The sequence below is a fragment of the Lissotriton vulgaris genome, chromosome 1_2, assembly GCF_964263255.1.
Source record: "Lissotriton vulgaris chromosome 1_2, aLisVul1.2, whole genome shotgun sequence".
NCBI lineage: Eukaryota > Metazoa > Chordata > Amphibia > Caudata > Salamandridae > Lissotriton > Lissotriton vulgaris.
In genome coordinates this window covers 186518914-186543145 of record NC_141686.1, presented here as the reverse complement: position 1 = coordinate 186543145, position 24232 = coordinate 186518914, and the positions used below count along the sequence as shown (strand labels likewise).

The window sequence follows — 24232 nt, the reverse complement described above, 5'->3', positions numbered from 1 at the left end:
CACCTTCCCTACTGTACGTAGGTTGGTGTTGGAACAGTAAATCTAACTATTCCTACGTTCAGCACCCTACAGCACAAGTCGTGCTAATGACTTGCGTTGTAAAGCCCGCGTTGTAATGGCACGCGGCGTAAAAGCCTGCGTTGTATTGATATGAAACCCCTGTGGTGAGCACCCCTTTCGAGTGGGTGAGCATCAACATTGTGGGGCCGCTGGACCCTAAAGACAGCCTTAGGCAATAGGTTCATCCTGGTCTTGGTGGACCATGCCACCCGATACCCGGAAGCTGTCCCTCTCAGGACAATCACAGCACCTGTGGTGGGCCTTGCATTGATTGGGATCTTTACCCATGTGAGCTTCCCCAGGGAGTTGGTCTCCGACTGGGTTACCAACTTCATCTCTGGGTACATGAAGTCTCGGTGGGAGGGGTGTGGGGTAATTTATAAGTTCACCACTCCTTACCATCCTCAAGTAAAGTTTTTTTTGAAAGGTTCAACTGAACTCTGAACGGTATGATAATGGGCCTTGCGGGGCCCATGAGACAGAATTGGGACGTATTTTTGCTATGCCTGTTGTTTGCCTACAGGGAGGGGCCTCAAAAGTTCTTAGTGTTCAGACCCTTTGAACTTCAGTAAGGCCACCCTTTTAGCGGACCTCTCACTCTGGTGAAGGATGGTTGGGAGAAATCCCCTGGTAAAATGCCCCAGGGTGTGTTCAGCTACATACTGGCCTTCCGCAACCAGACCCAGTGCTTCAGGGTGCTCATCAGGAGAACCTAGAAGCTAGCCAGGAAGAAATGAAAAGATGATACGACCAGAATGCCACTTGGGTCGAATATCAACCTAGGCAGAAGGTGTGGGTGATGGCACCAGTGGAGCCTTGTGCGCTCCAAGACAAGTGGACTGGGCCATACGAGATGGTGGAACACAAGAGCGAAGTAACCTACCTAGTTAACTTGCAGACACCCAGACAACCCTTGAGGAACTTACAGAAACCCCCAGATCTCACAATGTGTCCATACACTAGCCTCTATAGCTGTTATGTAAGATAGACTTCTCAGCATAGAGATACTTTCTTCCCACACCCCCCTTGTATATCTGTCATATTGGGCGGAGTTGTAATCAAAGGTAAGCCCCTTTTCACGCCAAATTTGCACACCCATCATCCAAGAGACAGGTCTCAGGAGAGGCTCAATAATGTCTCTACATTCTACTATGCAGACGTATCATACAAGAGAGATGTTGCAGCAAAAAAGTTACTTTGTCCCCACAGCTTACAATGTGTAAGCATGGGCGAATTTTGCGAATCTCGCGTTCGCGAATTTTGCGGATTTGCGAACTCGCAATTCGCAAAATCCGCGAATTCTCGCGAATTTGCGGAATTTTTTTTTTTGTGTGTTCGCGCAGGTTTCTGCCAGTTCGCGAGGGTTTTGTACAATTTCGCAAACGCGAACTTACCTGTCGGGTCGCAAGTTTCGCGAACTTGTTGTTTCTACGTGTCCAGCCTGTTTGGGACACTCTTCTTCATCACTGCCACTCTCTGTCACCACTGCCACTCTCTGACTACTCATGCCACCCTCTGGCCCACCCATGCCACCCTCTGTTTCATCACAGCACCCTCTGGTTGTCCAGTCAGTGTACATTATTGTGGCAAAGCAAGCACACCTTCCCTGCCTCAAGTGACCTGAATTAATTTGGGGCTGATTAATGTGTCACAGAATATTTTTTTAGCTGGCACCTGCTTCCTTAGTGCTTCCTGATTAGTGATCTTTTGCACTTGCTAAGTGCTTTCATTGTTGCATAATTAGTTACAACACCTGCCCTGCCCCAACTGACAATAATGAATTAGGGGCTGATTAATGGATTTGAACTTCCAGCCTGGCTCCTGCTTGTCTCCCTTAGCTGTAATTCAGGACCTTTGTGGCATATGTGTAACTATTCTGAGGTTCAGAGCAGGGTCACATAATAGTTGCAACTGGCAACTGAACTCTGGAGGGGCCCCTCAGGAAGCACTACAGGAAATGGCTACTAATGATGAGCCTGAACTTTTGAACCTGGTAAGTAGTTTCAGTTTTGCTAAGATCGTATTTCTGCAATTTTGCGCTTATTCGCGGGGCGCGAAGTTGTACTGGGAAGCCGCGAACTCACGCGAACAGTGCGAGCAAGCCATAAAATCCGCTGCTCGCGGATTTGCGGATTTTGCGGGAGATTCGCGAATCTCGCGGATTGCGAATTTACCGAAAATCCGCAAAATCCGCGAGCGAAACGGATTTTCCGCCCATGCTTAACAATGTGTACCTGTCAGCATGGAAAAATGTATAAGCAGAGAGGTATGTTTTTCTCATATACTACTACAGACACCTCTCACTCTGGGGAGATGCTTTAGCAGGCAGGCCAGTCCCTTTACTAGTACTGTGTATCCCTGTTGTTCTAGGGAAATATGTCAGCAGAGAGGCCACATATTACCCGCACCATATTCCACATCCATATTTTCCTTGAGATAGGTGATAGTAGAGAAGACAATTCTTCTGTACATACTACTGCGTATGAGTGTCATTCTGAAGAGAGGTGCCATTGGACAGGTACATCTATTTCCACATGCTAATATAGATCGTTATTGCCTTGGGGAAAGTTTTTTGGTGGAGAGACCAGTACCTCAAATACTTGCTATGCAATATAGAGCTCTTAAATATGAGGTGAGTACTTTCTACACCTTACTATACATACTGCTATGCCTGGGGAAAGATGTGATTGGAGAGGTAGTATCTCCTTACACTATACTCTAAACACTGGTCATCTTGATTCAAGGTTTCAGTGGAGAGGCTAGTCCCACCAGGGTTAGATTGGTCTCAAAAATTGTCCTGGGCACGCTAAACAAAATGGGCCAACATTTGCATTTGACTTTTCCGCAAAACACTGCTTTATGGAAATTGTATTAAAAAAAGGGGTAAGGGGGTTAGAAAAAATACACAGATTAGTTTACACTGGTGAAACACACCTGAAAATAAGTGAGGCCACTTCTACTCAGGCCCCCTGCACCCACTCAATCTGCATACATTAATGGGCCGGCCCAGTGAGAGAAAGGGAGTAACACCTCTGCCGTTGATAAAAGGGAGGTAATGGATGCCTATCTACCACCAGAGAGGCCACTCAAGCATCCACTGGGCAGCTGGCGGCATTGAACAACGTAGAAACCGCCCATATCGGCCCCCAGGCTCCTAAAAAAAGCAGACCACAGCTGTAACTCGGACACCAGCCTCTCGGGCATTGTCCGAATGCCCCCATTTCCAATCCGATCCACCACAAAGTCAACTATACACAGTTGTTGGCCTTAGGAGTTCTGTGAGTGAGAACTCAACCTCTTCTCAAACCCTACTATGCACTGCTGTTATACTGTGAAAAGCTTTCATTGGAGAGGCCATTATTTCCCCACACCCTACTAATGGGACAATAAGCTTTAATACTTTAATGTAGAAAAGTCTAAATTCATGTCCATAATAATTTTAACTGAGTCTTGTGAAATTGAAAAAAAGAACATAGGGGGTGGAGAAAATCTTTCTTAAGAGAGAGGTTCCTGTGGAGAGGCATCTTTGCTTCCAGAGTCTAATATACATACCCTATGATACTCAGCTATTATGCATGCAATATAGGTTAAATGTATGGGCTTGTGAGACTCTTGCAAGAGCTGGAGTAATATACATGTGAGGGTAGGGGATGGGTTCATCTGTTCTTGCGAGAGTCTTGCAGATGTCAGTATCACTAAAAAAGAAATTAACACCATGAAACAATCATATAATGTTGAAATATGGTGGCTCTGACAACAGCCTTTAATGTAATTTGAGATTAGTGATGACATAAATGGTCTCATTGAACATGTCATGAGTGATGTCATATGTGAGATCATATGCAGTACATTTCAGAGGTGCAAGTTATTTTTAGTGCTGCTAACTATGACTGCTGAATTCCCGTTTGTTTTAAAATTCAAAACGTTAATATTGAATATTTGTCCTAAAATAGGGTTACTTTAACCTTTGTTTATTAATGGATACATCCATGACTGTAGCGCACAGCAAAAGGTTTCAAATATTGTACGAATAATGAATAACACAGTATGAATAATGGAGTCTTACCGATTACTGAGGTAATATTTACAGACGTAACAGAGAGAAGCTCCTGTCAGAGAGTAATCATTCCACGTAATGTGTCCTAGAGCAGAGACAAAATTGTATTGTTTCTATTATATTTTCCTCATCATCCTTAAATAAAGTACTGTCTTTTAACATGTTCCATATTTATTTCCGATATATATGAAGAGCTTTCAACAGATAGAGATATACAATAAGGCTTTAATGGATGAGCTCAGTGAAATATGTCGTTGTTTATTGGGTATGAGTGGGTTTGGGTAGGTATCGGTCTTCTAGACTGTAAGGTTAGTAAGTGAAACCATCTTTTTCTCTTTGTACTATTCTGAAGCTTTCAGGAGATGATATTACAAAGTTTGGTGCATTATAATATTATTCTGAATACAGCCTATTTTTTTCTTTAATACTATTTGTTCACATTTTCAGCATCTAAAGGTCAATAGAAAATGCAATAATAGCAATATAATAATAGACATTGACATATTATAATCTTTGGAAATTAAATATCAATGAAAATAAAACATTTACATGTTCGGCACTTATGAAACAACTACCTTTGTTTTTCACATGTTTGAGGCCAACCATGCCCACTAGTTTTATTTTTGGGAATTCCCTAATATATTTAATAAGCTGTCATTTCTAATTGGGAGCAGGAAAATATATATACTGAAACACCCTCTTCATTGGTAAAGACGGATTTTTCATTACAATTACGAAAATGCCAGATTTAGAAAGTTCTTAAACTCCCAAGGGTTTGGCCCATAATTAGTAGGGCTAAGCTGAATATACTCTGTAAATCAACTGGAAAAATGCCAATACTGATAATCTTTCAATCAATCATTCATCTTAAAGATCACGCTACTGAAACACTACTATTTCATCAATACTCATCAATTTTTACACATTTCATCAAAAATCAATGACCTTACAATACACAGAGATAGACTAACTTACAAAATATGCAACACTGAACAAGTTACAATAAAATTACAATAAGAACAAACAACCAATCATTTCTTTGTTTGTCTCTTTGGTTCTGTGCAATTAAAGATTTAGATTAAACAATACAGGAATAATACTTGCAAACCTTGTTAAGTGCCATCCACGAAAAATATTAGACCCCCGGGGCCTAATTAGGGCACCCTACACGCACCTGCTGGGTCTTTAAAAAAAAAATAATAATAACATTTTGTGTGCTCTGGGGGTCCTTCTGGGACCCCCTAAGCAGGTCTAAAGGGTAAAAGTATTTCTACCCCGCCCCTTTCTACGTTTTGCACACATATTCCTCTGACTTCTTCAGCCTCACTTCTACCAAGGCACAAAATGGCTGCCAACAGTTCCTGGTTTCGAATGTTGACAACCACTTGACAGCCAATTAGGATTCAGCGTGTGATTGGAAGAGTGCGTCTACGATACACTCACGGTCCGCTGATAGTCCTCAGATCGTCCGCGCCCATAGATATATAAATGCTTTTAACTGTAATTTTCTCAGGAACTACTGAACAGATTGACAACATTCAAGCAAAAGGCACATGTCTGAACCGAGAACTACGAATTTGGCATAATTACATTCAGCAGTTCGGGCTGTAGCTGAGGCTAAAGATCCTATAGGAAATTGCATGGGAAACATGTTGTGGGACCCCTTTTTTTCTCATCCCCCGCTTGACGAATCACTGTGAAACTTTTAAAATAGGAGCGGACCGGAGCTGACCATACGTTTTGAAAATTTCGCGAAGATTCGTCAACCGGCGCCAAACTTATTCCAAATAGAATGTTGCGGATTTCCTATGGAAAATAGGTCCTAACTATAACTACCTACTGGCTACCGCCAGTAGATAATATATATGTGATCAAGCTCCGCCTGCGGAGCGAAACGTGTCAAGGAGAGCATTTGCCCTGCACTTTTTGCATTAAATTGTCCACTGCTTATAGCTTATATCTGATGGTGTGATGGCGTTTTATTTCTGAGCCTAATCCACGTATTTGAGAAGATGTCTGTGCCTGCTTGGTTAGGAGTGCTGTTTTTATATATATATATATATATATATATATATATATATATATATATATATATATATATATATATATATATATGATCAAGGGTACTGATTACCCGAAATATATATATTTACATTCACGCTATCAAGGTTTCCCTGCAATGGAAGGCACTCCGACACTGCTCACAGGCACACCCTTAATTGATATATGGGGAGAAAGGGCATCAAATGCTTCAACAGTCCAGCAACAACCTGAAACCTGCAATGGGGAGTGAGGAATGCTGTGCCATGTAGTCCATGCTGAATTTGATCAGTTCCCGCATCATGAACTGTCGCCAGTTTCAAGCCCCCAGATGGGCCTTGATGTCCATTCTACACTTTTATCCATAGCAGTTCATGATGCGGGAACTGATCAAATTCAGCGTGGACTACATGACCCAGCATTCCTCACTCCCCACGTGACAAGCGGTCTATCGAGGCCGGGTCTTCCGGTATATATACACCCAGGATCCTTTTCTCTGAGCAGGGGAGTGGATCATTCAGGGCGGACCATCTTTGACATCAATCAGCAGCAGGTCAACGGAACACGAAATTCCAGTGCATCCTTGCCTCTGAAGAAGAAGTTTGTTAATACTTCGAAACACGTCAGGCCTCAGGTTGTTGCTGGACTTTTGAAGCATTTGATTCCTTTTATACCCTTGTACCAATAAAGGGTGTGCCTGTGAGCAGTGTCGGAGTGCCTTCCATTGCAGAGAAACCTTGGTAGCGTGAATATTTTGGCAGGGGTCCCAGCCGCCGGAAGTGCACTACCCCAATGGTCTATCGAGGCTGGGTCTCCTGGTATATACACACCCATGATCCGTTTCTGTGAGCATTGGAGTGGCTCATTCAGGGCAAAGCATCTTTGACATCAATCAGCAGCAGGTCCACGGAACACGAAATTCCAGTGCATTCGTGCCTCTGAAGAAGAAATTTGTTAATACTTCGAAATGAGTCAGGCCTCAGGTTGTTGCTGGACTGTTGAAGGATTTGATGCCCTTTCTCCCCTTGTACCAATAAAGGGTGTGCCTGTGAGCAGTGTTGGGGTGCCTTCCATTGCAGGGAAACCTTGGTAGCGTGAATATATATATATATTTATATTTATTTGGTTAATGATTTTTATTAATTTCAATAAAGTAACATCAATAAAATCTGCATGAAGATTCAAAATGGCTTTTAACATTATCAAATAGCAATAGAAGCGAACGGCATAGGTAGGGCTATAAGGAGTCGCTCATTTAAGTGACAGTTAGTGTCCATCTTGCCGGCTTCACTCCGCAGCGCCGCTCAGCCAAACGCAATCAGATTGTATCAGGAGAACCACAAAGATAGTCGGCCATTGTTCCTCAAATCCAGTTCTACAATCAAGTACATACAGTTGCAGCGTAAATTTTAACCTTGTGTAAGAGGAGCACAGCAAAGAATAAAGGTAAAAGTGGTATTAAATAGAAAAGAAGAAGAAAAGAAGAACCAATCTCTACATGGAAATATCATAGTGAGTGCGTTTGTCGGTCTGGTACAATATTAAGTAAGGTTTTTAGAATCCTGAGGGTGCAATGGCTGTGTATAGGTCTGTGTATCAAGGGTGAGGGGGGTACAGGCGTGAGGGTGAAAGGCAAAAAGGAAAAAAAGCCAAGGGCTACAGCAGGAGCAAGCAAACTTGCTAACATATCAGCAGAGAGTTTAACCCCTCCCATGCTCTTGACGAGCTGAGCTCGTCATGAGCCACGGCGCTCCGCTGCTCATGACGAGCTAAGCTCGTCATGGCCCGTGGAACGCTCAGGTGCGGGGAGAATTCCCCCGCTGTGCTGAGCATTCCACGGGAGGCAATACACCTGTGACGAGCTGAGCTCGTCATGAGCACAGGAGCGCTGTAGCTCATGACGAGCTGAGCTCGTCATGAGCATGTTAGCGCTGTGCACGCCCCCCTCTTCCCCAGCACAGCTGGGGATTACCCCCCGCAGCGAAGTGGTTAAGATTTTTTTTATCAAGCTAAGGAATTTACCACTAACCCCTCTGTAGTGACAGCCAAAGAAGATGAGAAGGCGTCACGTAGTTCAGCCAAAAGGATTTATTGAAGTTAACATATACACTGCGACCTCAGCCACAGCCTCTGCTTTCAGCTTTCTCACACTCCCCTTCGCGGTGCTCGCCTTGGAACGCTGGTCGCGGTGACATTCCAAGTGATGTCACCGCGAGCAGCTCCATTACAAGCGGAGCCGCCGGGGGGGCATTATGATGGGAGATACCACACATCCCGCTCCCCTGCGGAAGGAAAACAATGAAACAATGCATGAACAACAGAGTGGCAGTAAAAGACACAATACATGCTGAACAAAATATTTGGGGGGTCTAGTCACTGTCCTCCTAGGAAGAGTAACTCATGAATAACAGAATGGCAAGGGTTACATCATAATATATTGATCGAGGTATCTGGGGGGTCTGGTCACTCTCCTGCTAGACCTACCACCTGGGTGGGGGAATGACGACCGCTTCTCAGCGTTAGGACCTTCGTTCTGTCTAGCATCGTCCCCTTCCCCCCTTTCACTACTAGAGTCATGCCCTGGTGGGTGGAATTTCACTACTCTCCCTGGGTTCCAGATCTTCCCCACTTGAGTTTTGACGGCATTCTTGAATAGTTTGGTGATTTTGGTAGGATTACTGTACCCTGACCAATTTGCTCTTCCAGTAGGGGTTCTGATCTTGATGCTATCCCCTACATTGAATCCTGCCTCCCGTGTGGCCTTGAGCTGGTCATATCTTATTTTCCATTTCTTCATGGCTTCCTCTTGCTTCTCTAAGCTTTCCGCTCCTTTGGAGTGGCCTGACCATCCTTTGTGCCACCCCATCCACCCTGGGGATAGCTTGGTGTTGGGTATCCTTGCACGGAGCAACTCGAAAGGGGTGACTACAGTCGTCTGGTGCGGTGTGAACCTGTATGCTTCTAGCCGCCTCCACACCTCTTCTTTCCAGCTTATGCCACTGGCTTTGGCTAGCTGGATGCTCTCTTTGAGGGTTTTGTTAAAACGCTCGACCATGCCATTGGTTTCAGGGTGATACAAGGCACAACGCTTGTGTTTGATGCCTCTCTCCACTAGGAAGACTTCCATCTCTCTCGAACACAGTTGCACCCCATTGTCCGTGAGAATGTTGCTGGGTAGCCCTTCCCTGATAAACACCTCTTCCAGGAACCCAATGACTGTCTTGGTCGTGACTTCATTTACCAATTTTATTTCAGGCCACCTAGAATACAAATCCATGAGCACCAGGATGTAAGGCGTCCGCAGTTCTCCAGACAATGGGCCCACGATGTCTAACGCCAGCTCTTCCCAGGGTCCTGACGGTGGCGGCCTGCATACCATTGGGGGCGTCAGTTGCTTCAAGACTTTGTCACTGTTGCTGCAGGGAATGCAGTCCCTAATTTTCCTTTCAGTGGCAAGATCCATGTTTGGCCACCAATAGTTCTCCCTGAGTCTTTGTTTAGTTTTGGTGATACCCAGATGCCCTTCGTGGGCTATCTCAACCAGGTTGTCTCTCACTGACGCAGGCAGTACAAGTCTCGTCCCCCTGAACAGGCATTCATCTACCATGGACAGTTCATCTTTGACAGCCCAGTATGGCCGCAGGTTTTCTTCTCGTTTATCTTCGTTCTTCCACCTGCCTTTTATTCTTTTGCACACCTCCTCCAGGATCTTGTCTTCTCCCAGAGCCTTCCTCCACATTTCTTCACCCAACGCTCTCTGGATGGTGCAGACACTCTCCATCTGAAGTTCATCCTCTTCATCATCCACCTTTCTTTGCTTCTCCCTCGCCTCATTTTCGCTGACGAGTCTCGACAGACAGTCTGCTGCAAAATTTCGAGTTCCCGGGACGTACTCGACACCAAAAGTGTATTCTTGGAGGCTGACCACCCACCGCATTATCCTGCTGGAGATGGCATCCAGACCTTTTTTGCTGAACACTTCCACTAACGGTTTGTGGTCAGTACGAAGAGTGAAACGAGTTCCCCACAGGAAGTCTCTGAATTTCCCCAACGCCCAGGATACTGCTAGGGCTTCTTTTTCTATTACCGTGTAATTGTTCTCGGACTTCTGGAGTGACCTTGAGGCAAATGCTATGGTTTCTTCTCCGCCTTTGCCTACTTGGGTGAGGACTGCTCCCAACCCCTTGGCACTAGCATCGGTGGTGACTACAGTCGCCCGGTTGGGTATGTATGACTTTAAACTGGGGACTTCTGCAAGTGCTCTCCTTACATCTTCAAACTCCCTCTCGCACTCCTGACTCCAGTTCAATTCGGCCTCTTTCTTCAACAGCAGTCTGATGGCGTACGTCCTCCCTGCCAGCTTTCTTACGAATTTCCCGTAGAACTCCAACATCCCCATGAATGGCTTGGTTTCATCCTTGCTTGTGGGAGGTGCCAAGTTTACGATGGTGTTTTGCAATTCGGCCTTGGGGCATATTCCTTCTGTTGTCACTTTGTGCCCTAAGAAATCCAGCTCAGCACAGCCAAACACGCACTTGTCTCTTTTCACTGTAAGTCCTTGTGACTGGAACCTTCCTAGCACTCGACTCAGTCTCTCATCATGCTCCTCATGGTCCTTGGCAAATATGAGCACGTCATCCTGGTAACACATGACGCCTGGGATGCCTTTCAAGATACTGCCCATGAGTCTCTGAAATACAGCGGCTGCCGAGACTAACTCGAAAGGCATCCTTTTGAATTTGTACGCTCCCATCGGTGTCACAAAAGCTGTGAGTTCCTGTGACTCCTCGTGTAGTTTAATCTGGAAGTAGGCCGAGGCGAGGTCGAGAGTGGAAAACACCTTTGCCCCCTCTAGCATGCTCATCATTTGGGTGATGTTCGGTAGAGGATATCGGTCGACCACGACCTCCTTGTTCAACGCCCTCAGGTCGATGCAGAGCCGGACCAACCCATCCTTCTTCTTTGCGGCCACGATGGGCGCCAACCATTCAGTCGCTTCCACAGGTTCGATGACTCCAGCCCTGCATAATTTCTCTAGTTCGCATTTCACCTCCTCTTGGATGGCAATGGGGAGTTTTCTGACTTTAGCCACAACAGGCTTGGCGTTCTCTTTCAATTTTATCTTGTGGCAGTAGTTTTTCAAGCATCCTAGTTCTTCTCTGAACACACCTTTGAACTCTGTCACTATGTCTGTCTTGTGTTCTTGTATCTCCTGTATCAGGATCTGGGGATTACTGTTGGGATTAAGATAGACCCCTAGCTCCATCTGTGCTTGCCACCCCAAGATGTTGTCCCCTACAGTGGACACATAAACCTTGGACACAATTGTCCTGTTACTGTATTCAATTTTACCTAGGAAGTAGCCTTTCATAGAGATAGGGCGACCAGCATACCCCCCAGGCCTCAAATCCATTTTTCTCAAAATTATCTTTCCTTTGGACACCCGAGAGAATTCCTTAGCATTGATAATGGTTATCCTAGAACAGGATTCGAACAATGCTTCCAGACCAATTCCCCCTACTTTTATGGTGTCTTTTGGGCTGTTGACCAGACCTTCATCAACCTGCACCACTCTTTCTTTGCCCGTGGTGTCATTGAGGCTACGTACCTGCAACTCTTTGACCTGCACCACGAACTCGTCGCACACTACATCCGTCCTGTCTCTGCTCTGCCTGCTGACCCCTTGCCCACTCTTGCAGTATTGTTTGAAGTGGCCTTTCTTACCGCACTTGTTACATGTAAATCTGAGGGCGGGGCACTCTTTGTCGTTGGCTAGATGTCCCTGCTTGCCACACCTATAGCAGGTGCCCTTGAACGATCCCCCCATTTTGCTCTCTTTCTGCTCTCTGCTCGCTACCTTCTGCCCTTTGATCACAGACACTGCCTCGCACTTGTTCACCACTTCACTGACACTAGTCTTTTCTTCGCTTCTCTTTTCCCCAGTGTCTTGCTTTATCTCTTTGACACACTGTAACATGTGCTCCACCTGTTTGGCTATGATAAGAACCTCCCTCAACGGCGGGTCATCCTTAAGCCATAACTCCTCTCGCACACGCTCCATCCTGCAAGCTAAAACAAATTGATCCCTTATTCTTTCCTCACTTGCCCCACCGAACTTGCAGGTGGCTGCTAATTTCCTCAATTCAGAAACAAAATCCTCTATGGATTCTCCCTCCTTCTGTGCTCGCTTCCCAAAGTGGTACCTCTCCATAATTGTGCTTGTCTTGGGGAGGTAGTGCAAATCTAATTTCTTAAGACTTACTTCGAACTCATTGAGACCCCTTGCTTCCTGTGTCCCTAAGTCTGGGAGGTGATCTAAAACCTCCTCTCCTTCCGCCCCCAGGTAATAAGCTAATAATGCTACCTTCCTTTCTAAGCCAAGGTTGGGCCCGCATACAGTAGCGTAATTCAAGAACACCTTTTTCCATTTTTTCCATTGGATAGTGGGATCACCTGGGCTGGTCAAGAAAAAGGGTGGAGGGGTCACACTTTGCATGGTTAAGTGTCACAGAGCGATATTGCAGATCTACACCCAGGTGAGAATGTACAAGTTCTACTAAACACAAAGTAAATCTAGGGCAGAGTACTATTTTCCTGCACCAAATGGAGCCACCATACATAAACTACATTCGTGCGCAATTCTACTTCTAGCAATAGTTCGCAAATGACTCTCTATTAGGAACGGTTGGAGAGTGTCCCAGTTGGATGGGCTAACAACAGGTTAAGTTACACATGAATTGCGCCGACCACCTTCAACCTGCAGTGGTAGTTATAGTTTCTAGTTTAGGCCTGCACGGCCCACACCTCATGGTGCATACAGTACTATACTTAAGGTGAATGCAGGAGAGTGCTGACTCCAAAAGCGAGATGCCTCCCCTCTTCAAAATGTCATGGCTTCTTTACAAGAGTGCTCTATAGCGCTATCATTTCTCCTACTGCCAGCACAGTTCGTCTTGAAACGCTTCCGTGGTGACAGAAAACTTCCTTTTTCACACGCCCTTCAAAGAGTTAAATGTCAACACACCCTTTCTGCCAAATTCTGCTCACTACGATTTTCAAACACCGGCACTCTCCATGCTCCTTTGTGGCAGTGCATGCGTCAGGCTCTGATTGCATAGACAGTGAATTCCTGGCCAATTAATACAGAAAATGCTTTCTGAGGTGACAGGAAAGCAGCCTTCGTCAAACGCGCATCGCCGCTTTACATCAACACCTTTGCCTTTTCAGTCATTCTCTGTTTACACGGCAATCGGTAATTGGCAAAGTCACTTAGAATGGAGGTTAATTAGCACAAAGTCCCTCACAATCAGGCGTTTCCTCCACGCTCGAATACCCGCTGGGTGCGAACAATATATTCCTCGTCAGCTTTCCCCCTCTTGCCACTTCACTTCACGCTCGGCTGCCAATTTTTTTTTTTACCGCATGCACAGTTCGTGAGACACTCGCGCTTAGGATAAAACTGATCAGATGCGCGCAAACATCCTTCTGCTTACTCTGCGCCAGAGATCTCTAGCAAGGGTACCATACTTTCGCTTCATTTACGACTCATTTGGCTACCGTCTGAACAGCAGTTGCACTCCATACCACTTCCGATATTCTTTGGATGTGAAGGTGTTTATCTTACGCCAACCGCTTCTGCTGCAAGGAAGTTCACCTTGCTTCTGCCCGTCAGCTGTTGATTTATTTACCCTTGAGGCGTGTTGAGGTCGCTAGAGAGTTCTCCCTCGTCGCCAGTGTAGTGACAGCCAAAGAAGATGAGAAGGCCTCACGTAGTTCAACCAAAAGGATTTATTGAAGTTAACATATACACTGCGACCTCAGCCACAGCCTCCGCTTTCAGCTTTCTTACACTCTCCTTCGCGGCGCTCGCCTTGGAACGCTGGTCGCGGTGACATTGCAAGTGATGTTACCGCGAGCAGCTCCATTACAAGCGGAGCCGCCGGGGGGGCATTATGATGGGAGATACCACACCCTCTCTGGCAGAATTAATTATATTACTATGATTATATTCCCAAACTTCTCTTTCTAGCTCGGCATTTACCAATGTATGTTCCAGATTCTTCAAAACGGAGGCCAGCATTTATCATTTTAACTGGCAGAATAACATTACCAGGATTTTCTGGGAAGTAATTCTATAATGACAGAAAACCTCAAATTAGACACCTTAACAAGGCAATGTTCATGAGCTGTGGCCTTGCATTTTATTCAATTAAAATAATAAAATCATCTTTAGAATTGCTTGGAATACAGCAAAGGCTTTTCTACATTTAATAGCTAAAATATTTTGTTAACAAAAATGTTCCGGATTTAGCACAGTTTGTGGGACTTTCAGAAGTATTTAAACCATCTAAAATACACCTTGTATTGCACTGTGGAATAAAAGGGATTTCTCTTTACTATAAGGCTTGTAGGATCAAAGAAGCTACATATGAGAGTTGTAGATGAGTTCAGGAGGATAAATCAGTTTGAACATTTAATTACTTTCAATAAGGTGTTTTAATTTTTTTATGAGATAAATACAACTTCGCCTTTACTTGAAAAGTCAAACTTGCCAGACGATTTTTAGGAAAAGCAATATGCAGCTCTGAATATCACTTTCATGCCATATTGCAATTCTGCCAAAAACTACAGACCGAGACTGATATTTGTTTCAAAGGAGCTATGAAAGCATTGGGTTTCTGCGATTACTGCTGCAGATCATCAACTCTGAACCACTGCTACCTCAGATGGCGTGCAGTTTTATTCCTGTTGAATATTATTATTTCAGTCATGAATAGCAGAATATTTAGCCTCCACCGTAGGCGAAGAGATACACTTTGGTCTGAGTTTGATGATGTTCAGGACATGCATGAAATATATGACTTACCAACATTTACTTATGTGTGACCATGCCTGTGGGCTCAGTATTGATAGCAACATAATGGAATGTATTTGGTAGGGTTCTTACCTCTTTTCACTACCTGGTATCATAATGAAACACTAGTGCAGCATCCAGAGGGGTGGTAAGCTGAGGTCTCATGATCAGCAAAGGAACCTTTTTTGTTTGCCGTCTTGGCTTTTAATCTGATCCACCACTAGTTCTACTTTTCTTTTCTCAAAGAAATGATAAAAAAGGACATAGCACCAAGCAGCTTGGTGCTTCAAAAGTTACAACCACAATTGGTGTTCCCACGAGAATTAACAAAAGCGCTTGAGCAGGCTAGGTCCTAAGCAGTAGAAACCATTTCAGAGCAAGGCAGATACCTTAAAGTGAAACACAAAAGTACACTATATTTCTATAGTATATTTTATAGCACCTATTATAACTACTACTGTTCAAAGTTGAAAGTATTACAGAGAAAACAATTATCAGCATTTAACCCATATGCCAACGAAAGAAAATAAGGATTCCTTGATGAATGATTTTCTTATTATAAAACAGTCAAACTATCCAACATTAGGTATCAAATAAACACATACACAGATAATGTTCAGCATATATCCATATAGATATTTCAGCAGCTAAAAGTATTTGGAGTTTAGAAGGGAAATTCATAACTTGAGGTCGTTTGGTCCCTCAAAGCCCCACTTTAAGCAAATGTATTGCTCTTTCTGTAGCTGTGCAGGCAAAAATGAATGAACGGCTGGTTAGTTTCAGGAAAATCTACTCACCATTGTTGAAGCGCCAAGTACCAACGTAGTGTTCAAGGTTTCCATCGTTGTTAGGCTCGCCAGCATAAAATAGGTTAACATTCATTTTAGATCCATCCGTAAACATGAAATTCCCTTCCTTTAGATAAAAATAGCAAATGAATGTGATGCATAAACCACGCGTCATAGATTAACATGGTATCAGTTAAAATGCATGAGCTTGCAATAAAAGAAAAGGCCACTGCAACCAGCTATACCTGCCTGCACCCTGATAAGTGTTAAACCGGTAACGGGTTGCATGTGTTGCGATTCAGGGAGGACTCTGTCTGATAGGAGGGGCTGGGCTTTTCCATTAGAGGTGTGTCAATACTGATTTTATTATGAGTGGGTGAAACTGAGGTGACATAGTGGGAGAAAAACGCTGGAGTGGGGTGTGGCCTGGGAGATTACCAGTGGCTGAGATTAATTCAAGCATTCAATCCATCACCTTATTTTTGATGAGTTTAGGAAGGGGGCATACATGATGTGACAAATGGTGGCATGGTGTGAGTTGGCAGGTGCATGTGAATCAGAAAATCCACAATCATTCCTGTGTAGTATTTGGCCCTATTTTTAATTTGGCATGCACATTTCACTAGAATTTTGTGTCGAAATATACTTAGCAAAGAAAAAGCACATCAAGGAATTGGCCTAATGGCTAGGGTGCTCGACCTCGGACCTGGGGAACTTGGTTCGAGTCTCAGTAATGATGCTAAAAACATCCTGTGATTCTGGGCAAATCACTTAGGGGCATATTACCAAGGGGTTTATCGCCGCTTTAGCAGGATTTTTTCCCGCTAAATCGGCAATAATTGCATCGCCCTATTACCTAGCTGTCGCTAACACCAGTTAGCGACAGCTAGCAGGAGATAGCGATCATCTTGGGGCCCACTTTGCATGTCAGCGATAATTATTGTTAATGACATGCAAAGTGGGCGTGCCAAGATGTTAGCGACTGGAAACAGTCGCTAACATCGCTATCTCCTATTACCTAGTTTTGGAAATATTCGAGCTAGGCGCGAATATCTCCAAAAGCTAACGCTTGCCCAGAGCAGTTCTTAGCCATGTTATCCAATGGTAGGTGGATAACATGGCAAAGCGCATTAGCTCGGTAATGCATGAATATCGCTGACTTTTCAGCGATATTCATGCATTTCGGCCGATTTTTATCGCTTAGGAGATAAACCTTGATAACAGCAAGGTTTCTAAGCGATAAAAATAGGCGAAGCACGTCGATAAAATTATAGCCGCTAAGCTTAGAGATAATTATCGCTTATTCTTGCTAATATGCTCCTCAATTTCCCCGTGCCTAACGCGTCATGTAATGTAACTGGTGCTATGTAAAGCGCCACTTAATTTCCCTGTGCCTAACACAAATGAATGCGTCATGTAATGTAACTGGTGCTATGTAAAGCGCTCTGATACCCGATTCGGGTCAAGTTCGCGCTATATAAAACTCTGCAAAAAAAAGTCCAACTTTATTCACAATGTTTCATCTCTTAAATTAGTAAAAACATTAGAGCTAAAACAGTACATACACTGTTTCAAACAAACGCCAGGACACGTTCAAAGTTAAAAGCTCTCCAGCATGTCTGCCACATAAATACCTACAATTTCAAAGTGCTCAATCGTGTATCCATTAGCAGCTAAATCAGTAAACATGTACAAATCATCACGAATATTAACAGGGCAAAGGGATCACATAAAAGCATAATATACCATAGGAATAATGATGGAGTACATTAATATTTCCTAATTGTGTTAACTCATACCTGATTACATAGACTAATTGAACCTACACATTTGCTTCATCAAGCCAATTACGTTCTTTCCTACATAGCGAGGCTGCCCAAAGAAAAGAGACCATTATGTAAAACACTGGGTTTATCGAGCCGTTGTAAAAAGTGTAACACACCTCGAAACACGTGTCCAGGGATGGCCAACGCGATTTGGATTTTTTGCTCAAGACCCTGGCAGAGGCGTACCCGCTGATGCTAACTACATAGACCACGATGCTTTGGGGCAACACGCTGATAGGACAAGCAGTGTGCGACCAATTGGACTTAAACTTATATTCAAGCTCCTTGGAGCTGGTGGGGCTGACGAGCCGGGTTACGCACCTGCGTGCCACGAGTGGTACCAAACCTGAAGATATTTTTTGGCAGCATATGCAGCACCCCTTCACACAGTCCTACTCCCTGCTGACGAGAGGCAACAACCTCGAAACACGTGTCCAGGGATGGCCAACGCGATTTGGATTTTTTGCTCAAGACCCTGGCAGAGGCGTACCCGCTGATGCTAACTACATAGACCACGATGCTTTGGGGCAACACGCTGATAGGACAAGCAGTGTGCGACCAATTGGACTTAAACATCCTTACCATGCAGTTCACCCCCACTGCGTGAGAAAGGAACTAAAATACGGTGTATCTGCTGCTTATGAAAATGGAAAAAAAACTGAATATGCTTGGTAGATTGATGGGAGACTCCATCACATGGACAATGTGAAAGATTAATATAAGAATAGGAATTAGCTGGAAAACTCATCATGAAAGGATTGAGGTTAGACGCATAATTTGTAATTCTGAGAAATTATTACATGCGCCGGAATAGCATCTCAACCTGTAATGAGGGCACACGTGCAGATTGTGTCAGAAAGTAGAGATGGAAAATATGTCAGAAATGCATACTGTTTGACTCTGACTAGCAGTCACTCACCTGGATTGTGTCATGTGCACCGATCCAGTATGCTTCTCCGTTGGACGGGTTGCTTGGTTTACCCATCAAAGTATACACAAAATCATTTTCCTCAGTGGAATGGATAGAGGCCAGGTGAGAATTGATGGCAAGGCATGCTGCCTTAAAATGAAAATAAACAACGTTTTAATTATGTATTAACTTGTTTCTTGTCAGTTTAAATGAGCATGAGCCAGGCCCAGATAATATACCAATAATTTACAAAGATCAGTGAAATGACAATACTGATCTCTCTATCTATCTATCTATCTATCTATCTATCTATCTATCTATCTATCTATCTATCTATCTATCTATCTATCTATCTGTCTGTCTGTCTGTCTGTCTGAAATTTATTTTTATTGAAAGATAGATAGATAGATAGATAGATAGATAGATAGATAGATAGATAGATAGATAGATAGATAGATAGATAGATAGATAGATAGATAGATTGATAGAGTTACTGAACTGAACCTAAAACCAATTGTACTATGCCAGTTAAAGTTGAGTGCACTGACCATAACTTGAGCCCATGATAAGTTAGATAGCAGATTTGTTGACGTCATTGATGATATGATGACACCAATACCTTTTTCATTTCATCCTAAAAAAATTGCTTAAAAGAACAACATTATTTGCTAATTTTTTTAAAGTTTTGCTATTGATGTAACTAATGATAGAAAATTTACTGAGCTATTCATACATATAATCGGATTATTAATGCATCATGTGTTGGGACAGAAAACTCCAGCAGCAGAAATATCTGCACCCTTGGTACCAGTTCTTAGTCATGGGTCAAAATAGATTCTGTGCTATGACCGAAGAGTGTCTTAAAGATTGTATTGTTACACCAAGAGGGATCATTAAAATGTTACCCTTCAAATGGTGTAGGGCTACTTCCCTTACTAAGAGTTAAGTAGCACATTTATCTTGTAACTACTGCAGCAAACAGCATAGGGAAAAGGAGTCAGCAAACTTCAGCCATTGTCCAACTTCACTGTGACTGATGGCATTCTGCTCTTTCACAAAGAAGCCCAACCACACACAATCGTGCTCCGTTTAGTTCATGGGGCTACTGTGAGAAATTGAGTTGTTGCTTGACTAGGGTGTGAATCCAGGTCATGCAACAGCCATACTCCCTTGCAGGGTGAACCACAAAAAGTCACTTAATTAATCTGTGCTTAGTCCAAGAAGCAATCAGGCTTAATTGATAGGCATTCTCTATACAGCACACAAACAGTGATAATGTGAAAACACAACACAAGAAAAATTCAACACCAAACGAGAAAAGGCGAGTACATTTTAATAAATGATTTGACACTAAACAACAAAATTGAAATCAGTAGAGCAAGAGATTTGAATTTGTTTTTAGTGAAAACAAACGCCTAAAAGATCAAAGAACCAACCCTGGACATCTAATTGCGCAAGATCAAGTTAAAGCCCCAAAATATGGCCAACCGCGATGGAGTGTGGTTGGGATACAAGAAGTGGATTGGTCTCAATCAGCTTAACTACGTACTCAGAAGCAGTTTTGAGAAGAAGGTTCAGAGAAGGTAAAGTGAAGGAGGGCAAGGCTGTAGGAGGTGCCAGATGAGGGAGTGTCATTGTTGGGGGCCTTGGATTGAACCTGTTGTGAAAACTGATATGTTTAAACTTAGTCTCTTTTTGAAAGTCAAACATCTTCAGCTGGATGAGACAGAGGGCTACAGATGAAGGCAGCTCCATGAGGCCAGATACCCCGTTGGCAAGGGACTTCTCAACAGGGTTGCTGCTGCAGGGAAGAACATAGGTGGAAAAGCTGCAATGACAATCTGACCATCAGTACACCTATGACACATAGGAGAGCAGGTTGGACCCAGTCTTCTGGTACTCAGTGAAGTTTTTGGCAAAAATGTTTTAAGTTCTCAGTTTTGAAATGTGGCTATCTGGGTACCTTTAGGCATGTACAACTAAGGGTCCAGAACTGGGGGTTTAGGAATCACTCTGGGTCAGCCTAGGTACATGTTAAAGATCATGGGAGCCTTTTCTGTCCCTGTTGCTTTAAACAGGAGGCCACCAAACTAGTACTTGGAGGCACTCTTGTAGTTCTGGGTTCAGGTGAAGATGCAGCACTCAACAGGACAGCTGGCATTGGAGGGTTCAAGCTAGGCTCTAAGCAGCAAACCAGTCCTTCCTGTTACATCAAAGCAGCCTTGCAGAGTGCACAGCAGGTCGCAGCAGCAGGCAGTCCTCTGAGAGTCCTGCCGCGGGTCCAGGAGTGAACGGAAGACTGGGTTTGAAGGTAAATTGTTATTTCATGTTGACTTTCCTCTGGAAGGTGGGAGAAGTTTCTGTCTCCGCTGCCCTGGCTCAAAGCTGGCTGCAGTCATAATGTATAGGTGACAGGTCCTTTTTGTCAATGCTGAGAACTCCCAATTCAGTTACAAGAGGGACTGTTCTCAGCTGTGCCCCCATCCTGCCAGCAGATGGCCCATTCTAGCACACCTAATCACTCCATTGTATGACTGTCTAGGAGGAATTCATAAAGTCTGTCAGTGTCACCCAGTCATGTGACCCAAGGCGGGCTGCATGCACAAAAGAGCTAAGATCAAATCACAAATTACCCTGGACTCTAACCATGGTAGGTAACCAGAGGCTATGGGGTCTCAAGGGTGATCTGGCTGTCAGTCACAAATATTTTAAACACAACTAAGCCACCCAAAAAAGTATTTGAATGAATGGAAAGTTTTTTTTATAGTGCCCAGCTACCCGGGAGCATTCCAGCGCTGTTGTGGTTACTAGAGTAAAACTGGACCTCTACGGAAAGAGCCAGGTCTTTAGCTGTTTGCGGAATGAGAGATGACTGGATTCCTTACGAAGATGCAGCTGAAGGCTGTTCCAAAGTTTCGTGGCATTGTATGAAGAACTCCACCCGCCACTTCTGGCCTTCTTAATCCTGGGTACCAATGCTAGGTAAAGCTCGTCTGAACAGAGTCTTCTGTTGGCCTTGTAAGGGCAAATCAAGGTTTTAATGATAGGAGCTCCATTCCCTCCCAGAGACTTATGGGCAATGCATAGGGCTTTAAAGTTAATTCTCTCTTGCACTGGTAACCAATGAAGAGCGCATAGTGCCGGCTTTGCTGAACAGCGATTATGGGTTCCTGTGAGCAGTCTTGCAGCGGCATTTTGTACGATCGGGATTTTCATGGTCACTGTGCTTGGGGTGCCCAGATAAAAAGCGTTGACATAGTCAATCCTGGAGAGGATGAGCGCATGGACCCGCGTTTTTTCAGCTTGGTCCGGTAGGAGGGGCAACACTTTGCAAATCATTCTTAACATGCTGTAATCTTCAGCAGTGGTCTTCCTGGCTTGAGCTTTAAATGTAAGGTTTTGATCTAACAATACGCCTAGGCTTTTTATCTCAGCTTTCGGGGTTGGTTTCGGGCCCATACAGGCTGGCGACATGGTACTTGATTTGACGATTAGCTGGTTGCCAAGAAGCATGAGCTCGGTTTTATCAACATTAGGCTTCAGATGGGACAGACTCATCCACTTGGTAACTTCCTCAAGGCAAGAGTGAAAATCAGAGGGCGTATGGTCGACTTGGCTCAATGCCACGACTATCTGTGTGTCATCGGCATATGCTACTATATGAATTCCAAAGGAGGAAATTCTATCCGCCAATGGGGACATATAAACATTCGAAAGGTTCGGCCTCAAGGATGAGCCCTGGGGGACTCCACACTGAAGCAGGATAGGTTTTGCAAAGGTGTCACCTTCAAAAACCTGGAAGCACCTATCTTCCAGGGAGGATTAGAGCCATAATAGAGCCTTGCCGGACACTCCTATGCTACTGAGACGGTGAGTCAGGATACGGTGATTCACAGTACCGAAGGCTGTGCTTAGATCAAGTAGTATTATGGCCGATGAACCTCCTGAATCAAACATTTTCCTCGCTTCCTCCACCACTGCTAAAAAGGCAGTCTCAGTGCCTTGAGGATGGCTAAAGCCCATTTGTGAGGGGTGGAGCAGGTTATGGAACTCAAGAAATGCTGAGAGCATGTGGTTGACATGTTTCTCAGCGATTTTGCTAATTCCAAGAAGGAGCAGAGATAGGACGGCAATTGGCCAGTTCGGCAGGGTCCAAATTAGTTTTTTTAGCCAGGCTTTTACCAATGCCCTTTTCCATTCGGGGCAACTATGCCTGATGCGAGGGAGGCATTAATCAGGCTGATAATGATAAGAAAAACTGTATGTTAGGTGGTGCAGGGTCCAGTGGGGACCCAGATTTGACTGAAGCTAGAGTGGCTAAAAATTACTCTTGATTCAACAGGATATAGGTCTCGAGATGGTGCTCATTTTCATGCTGGCCTGTGACTGGCTCGGGTGTATCACTGTCTCTTTGTGGAAGATGCTTGAGAATGTTATGTACTTTAGTAGCAAAGTATTACACAAGCTTGTTACAGCGGTGATCCGATGGGTCGGGTGCCGCTGGAGGACTAAGGGCTTTGGCAATGAGAAAGGTCTCTCTAGAGGAATTAGCTGCTGCTGTAATCTTTTCCTTGTAGTAGGTTGCCTGGTCTTGTTTTATTTCTGCCTTGTATGTTCCAATTGCCACTCTGTATTCCTGTTTCTTAATGTGTAAAAAGTCTTTCCTCCATATCCTTTCCAATCTTTTGCATTGCAGTTTTAGGGTACGTAGCTTAGGGGAGAACCATGCAGACTTGTTAGGTCCTGCTTTATTCTGGATTGATTTCTTTGGGCGCACTGTGTTCAGTGACCCCTCAATCCAATGAGTAAAGTTTTGGTAATCTGTGACTGAATTGAAATCCTGATTAGGTTTAGTGCTTTCCAGTTCCTTAGTCTACCCCTCCAAGGGGTGGACTCAGGTGGAGAAGTGTGGCTCACTGGTTAGAGGAGGCAGACCCTGATGCAGAGGTCAGACCCGGGACCAGGGTTCAATTCCAGACGCTGCAGGGTCTTGAGCTCAAAATTTCCACAGACTTGATAATTCTCGCCTCGGTGCCTACTCGAATCATGGGTTCACACTCTGCAACTCTGGGCAATAGCTTGCTTAATCTCCACTACGGCCCCACCGTGATGGGATGCCTGGTCTTCACCTTGGGGATGCCCAGTAGGAGTTATCTCGCAGGGAAAGCCAGGACGGGTTCCCAAAGCAAGCGCTAAGAGACCTGTCGGTGATTTGGCACTATATAAATCGAAATTAACATAACATAACAAGGGGATTTTGGGCCAGTGTCTGATTTGTATTTGTGTTGATTGGGTGTGTGAAATTGGGTCGGCGGGGCTCAGACAAACAGGATTAGAAAATGGTCTAACCATGGTACGGGGGCGGGGGCATTTATATTTTAGTATATAACACTGTAGAGCTTGTATGTGGGTGTGTGGAGGAGCAGCAATGTATTCATGTTTGCTTGTGGTATAGTATATGGAGGCCTGTGGGTTCCATATTGGAAGCCCGGGGTCTTTGAAAGGATCACTGACATAATATCGATTACCATAATATCGAATTACAAAAATATTGAGGATAAAATATCGACTACAAAAGTATCGAATTCCTATCTACAAACAGGTAAGTACTAAAATATTGAATCAAAAATATAGTTTAAAAAAAATAGTTAGTCAAAATATCGATTTTTTTTTAATGTCTTAAAAATAATTTAAAAT

The 24232-nt window shown here is 44.1% G+C and overlaps 1 protein-coding gene across 1 annotated transcript in view; it reads right to left on the bottom strand.

Annotated features, from left to right (window-relative positions):
• LOC147734867 (galactose-specific lectin nattectin-like) overlaps nt 1–24232 on the bottom strand; it is a 90010-nt gene that overhangs the window by 13827 nt on the left and 51951 nt on the right. The window contains exons 4-6 of the mRNA XM_086953654.1: nt 18545–18685; nt 15809–15926; nt 4127–4202 (exon numbers count right to left, since the gene is read on the bottom strand). Of these exons, the coding sequence (XP_086809780.1) occupies nt 4127–4202; nt 15809–15926; nt 18545–18685 (335 nt within the window). The remainder of the gene's footprint in view (nt 1–4126; nt 4203–15808; nt 15927–18544; nt 18686–24232) is intronic.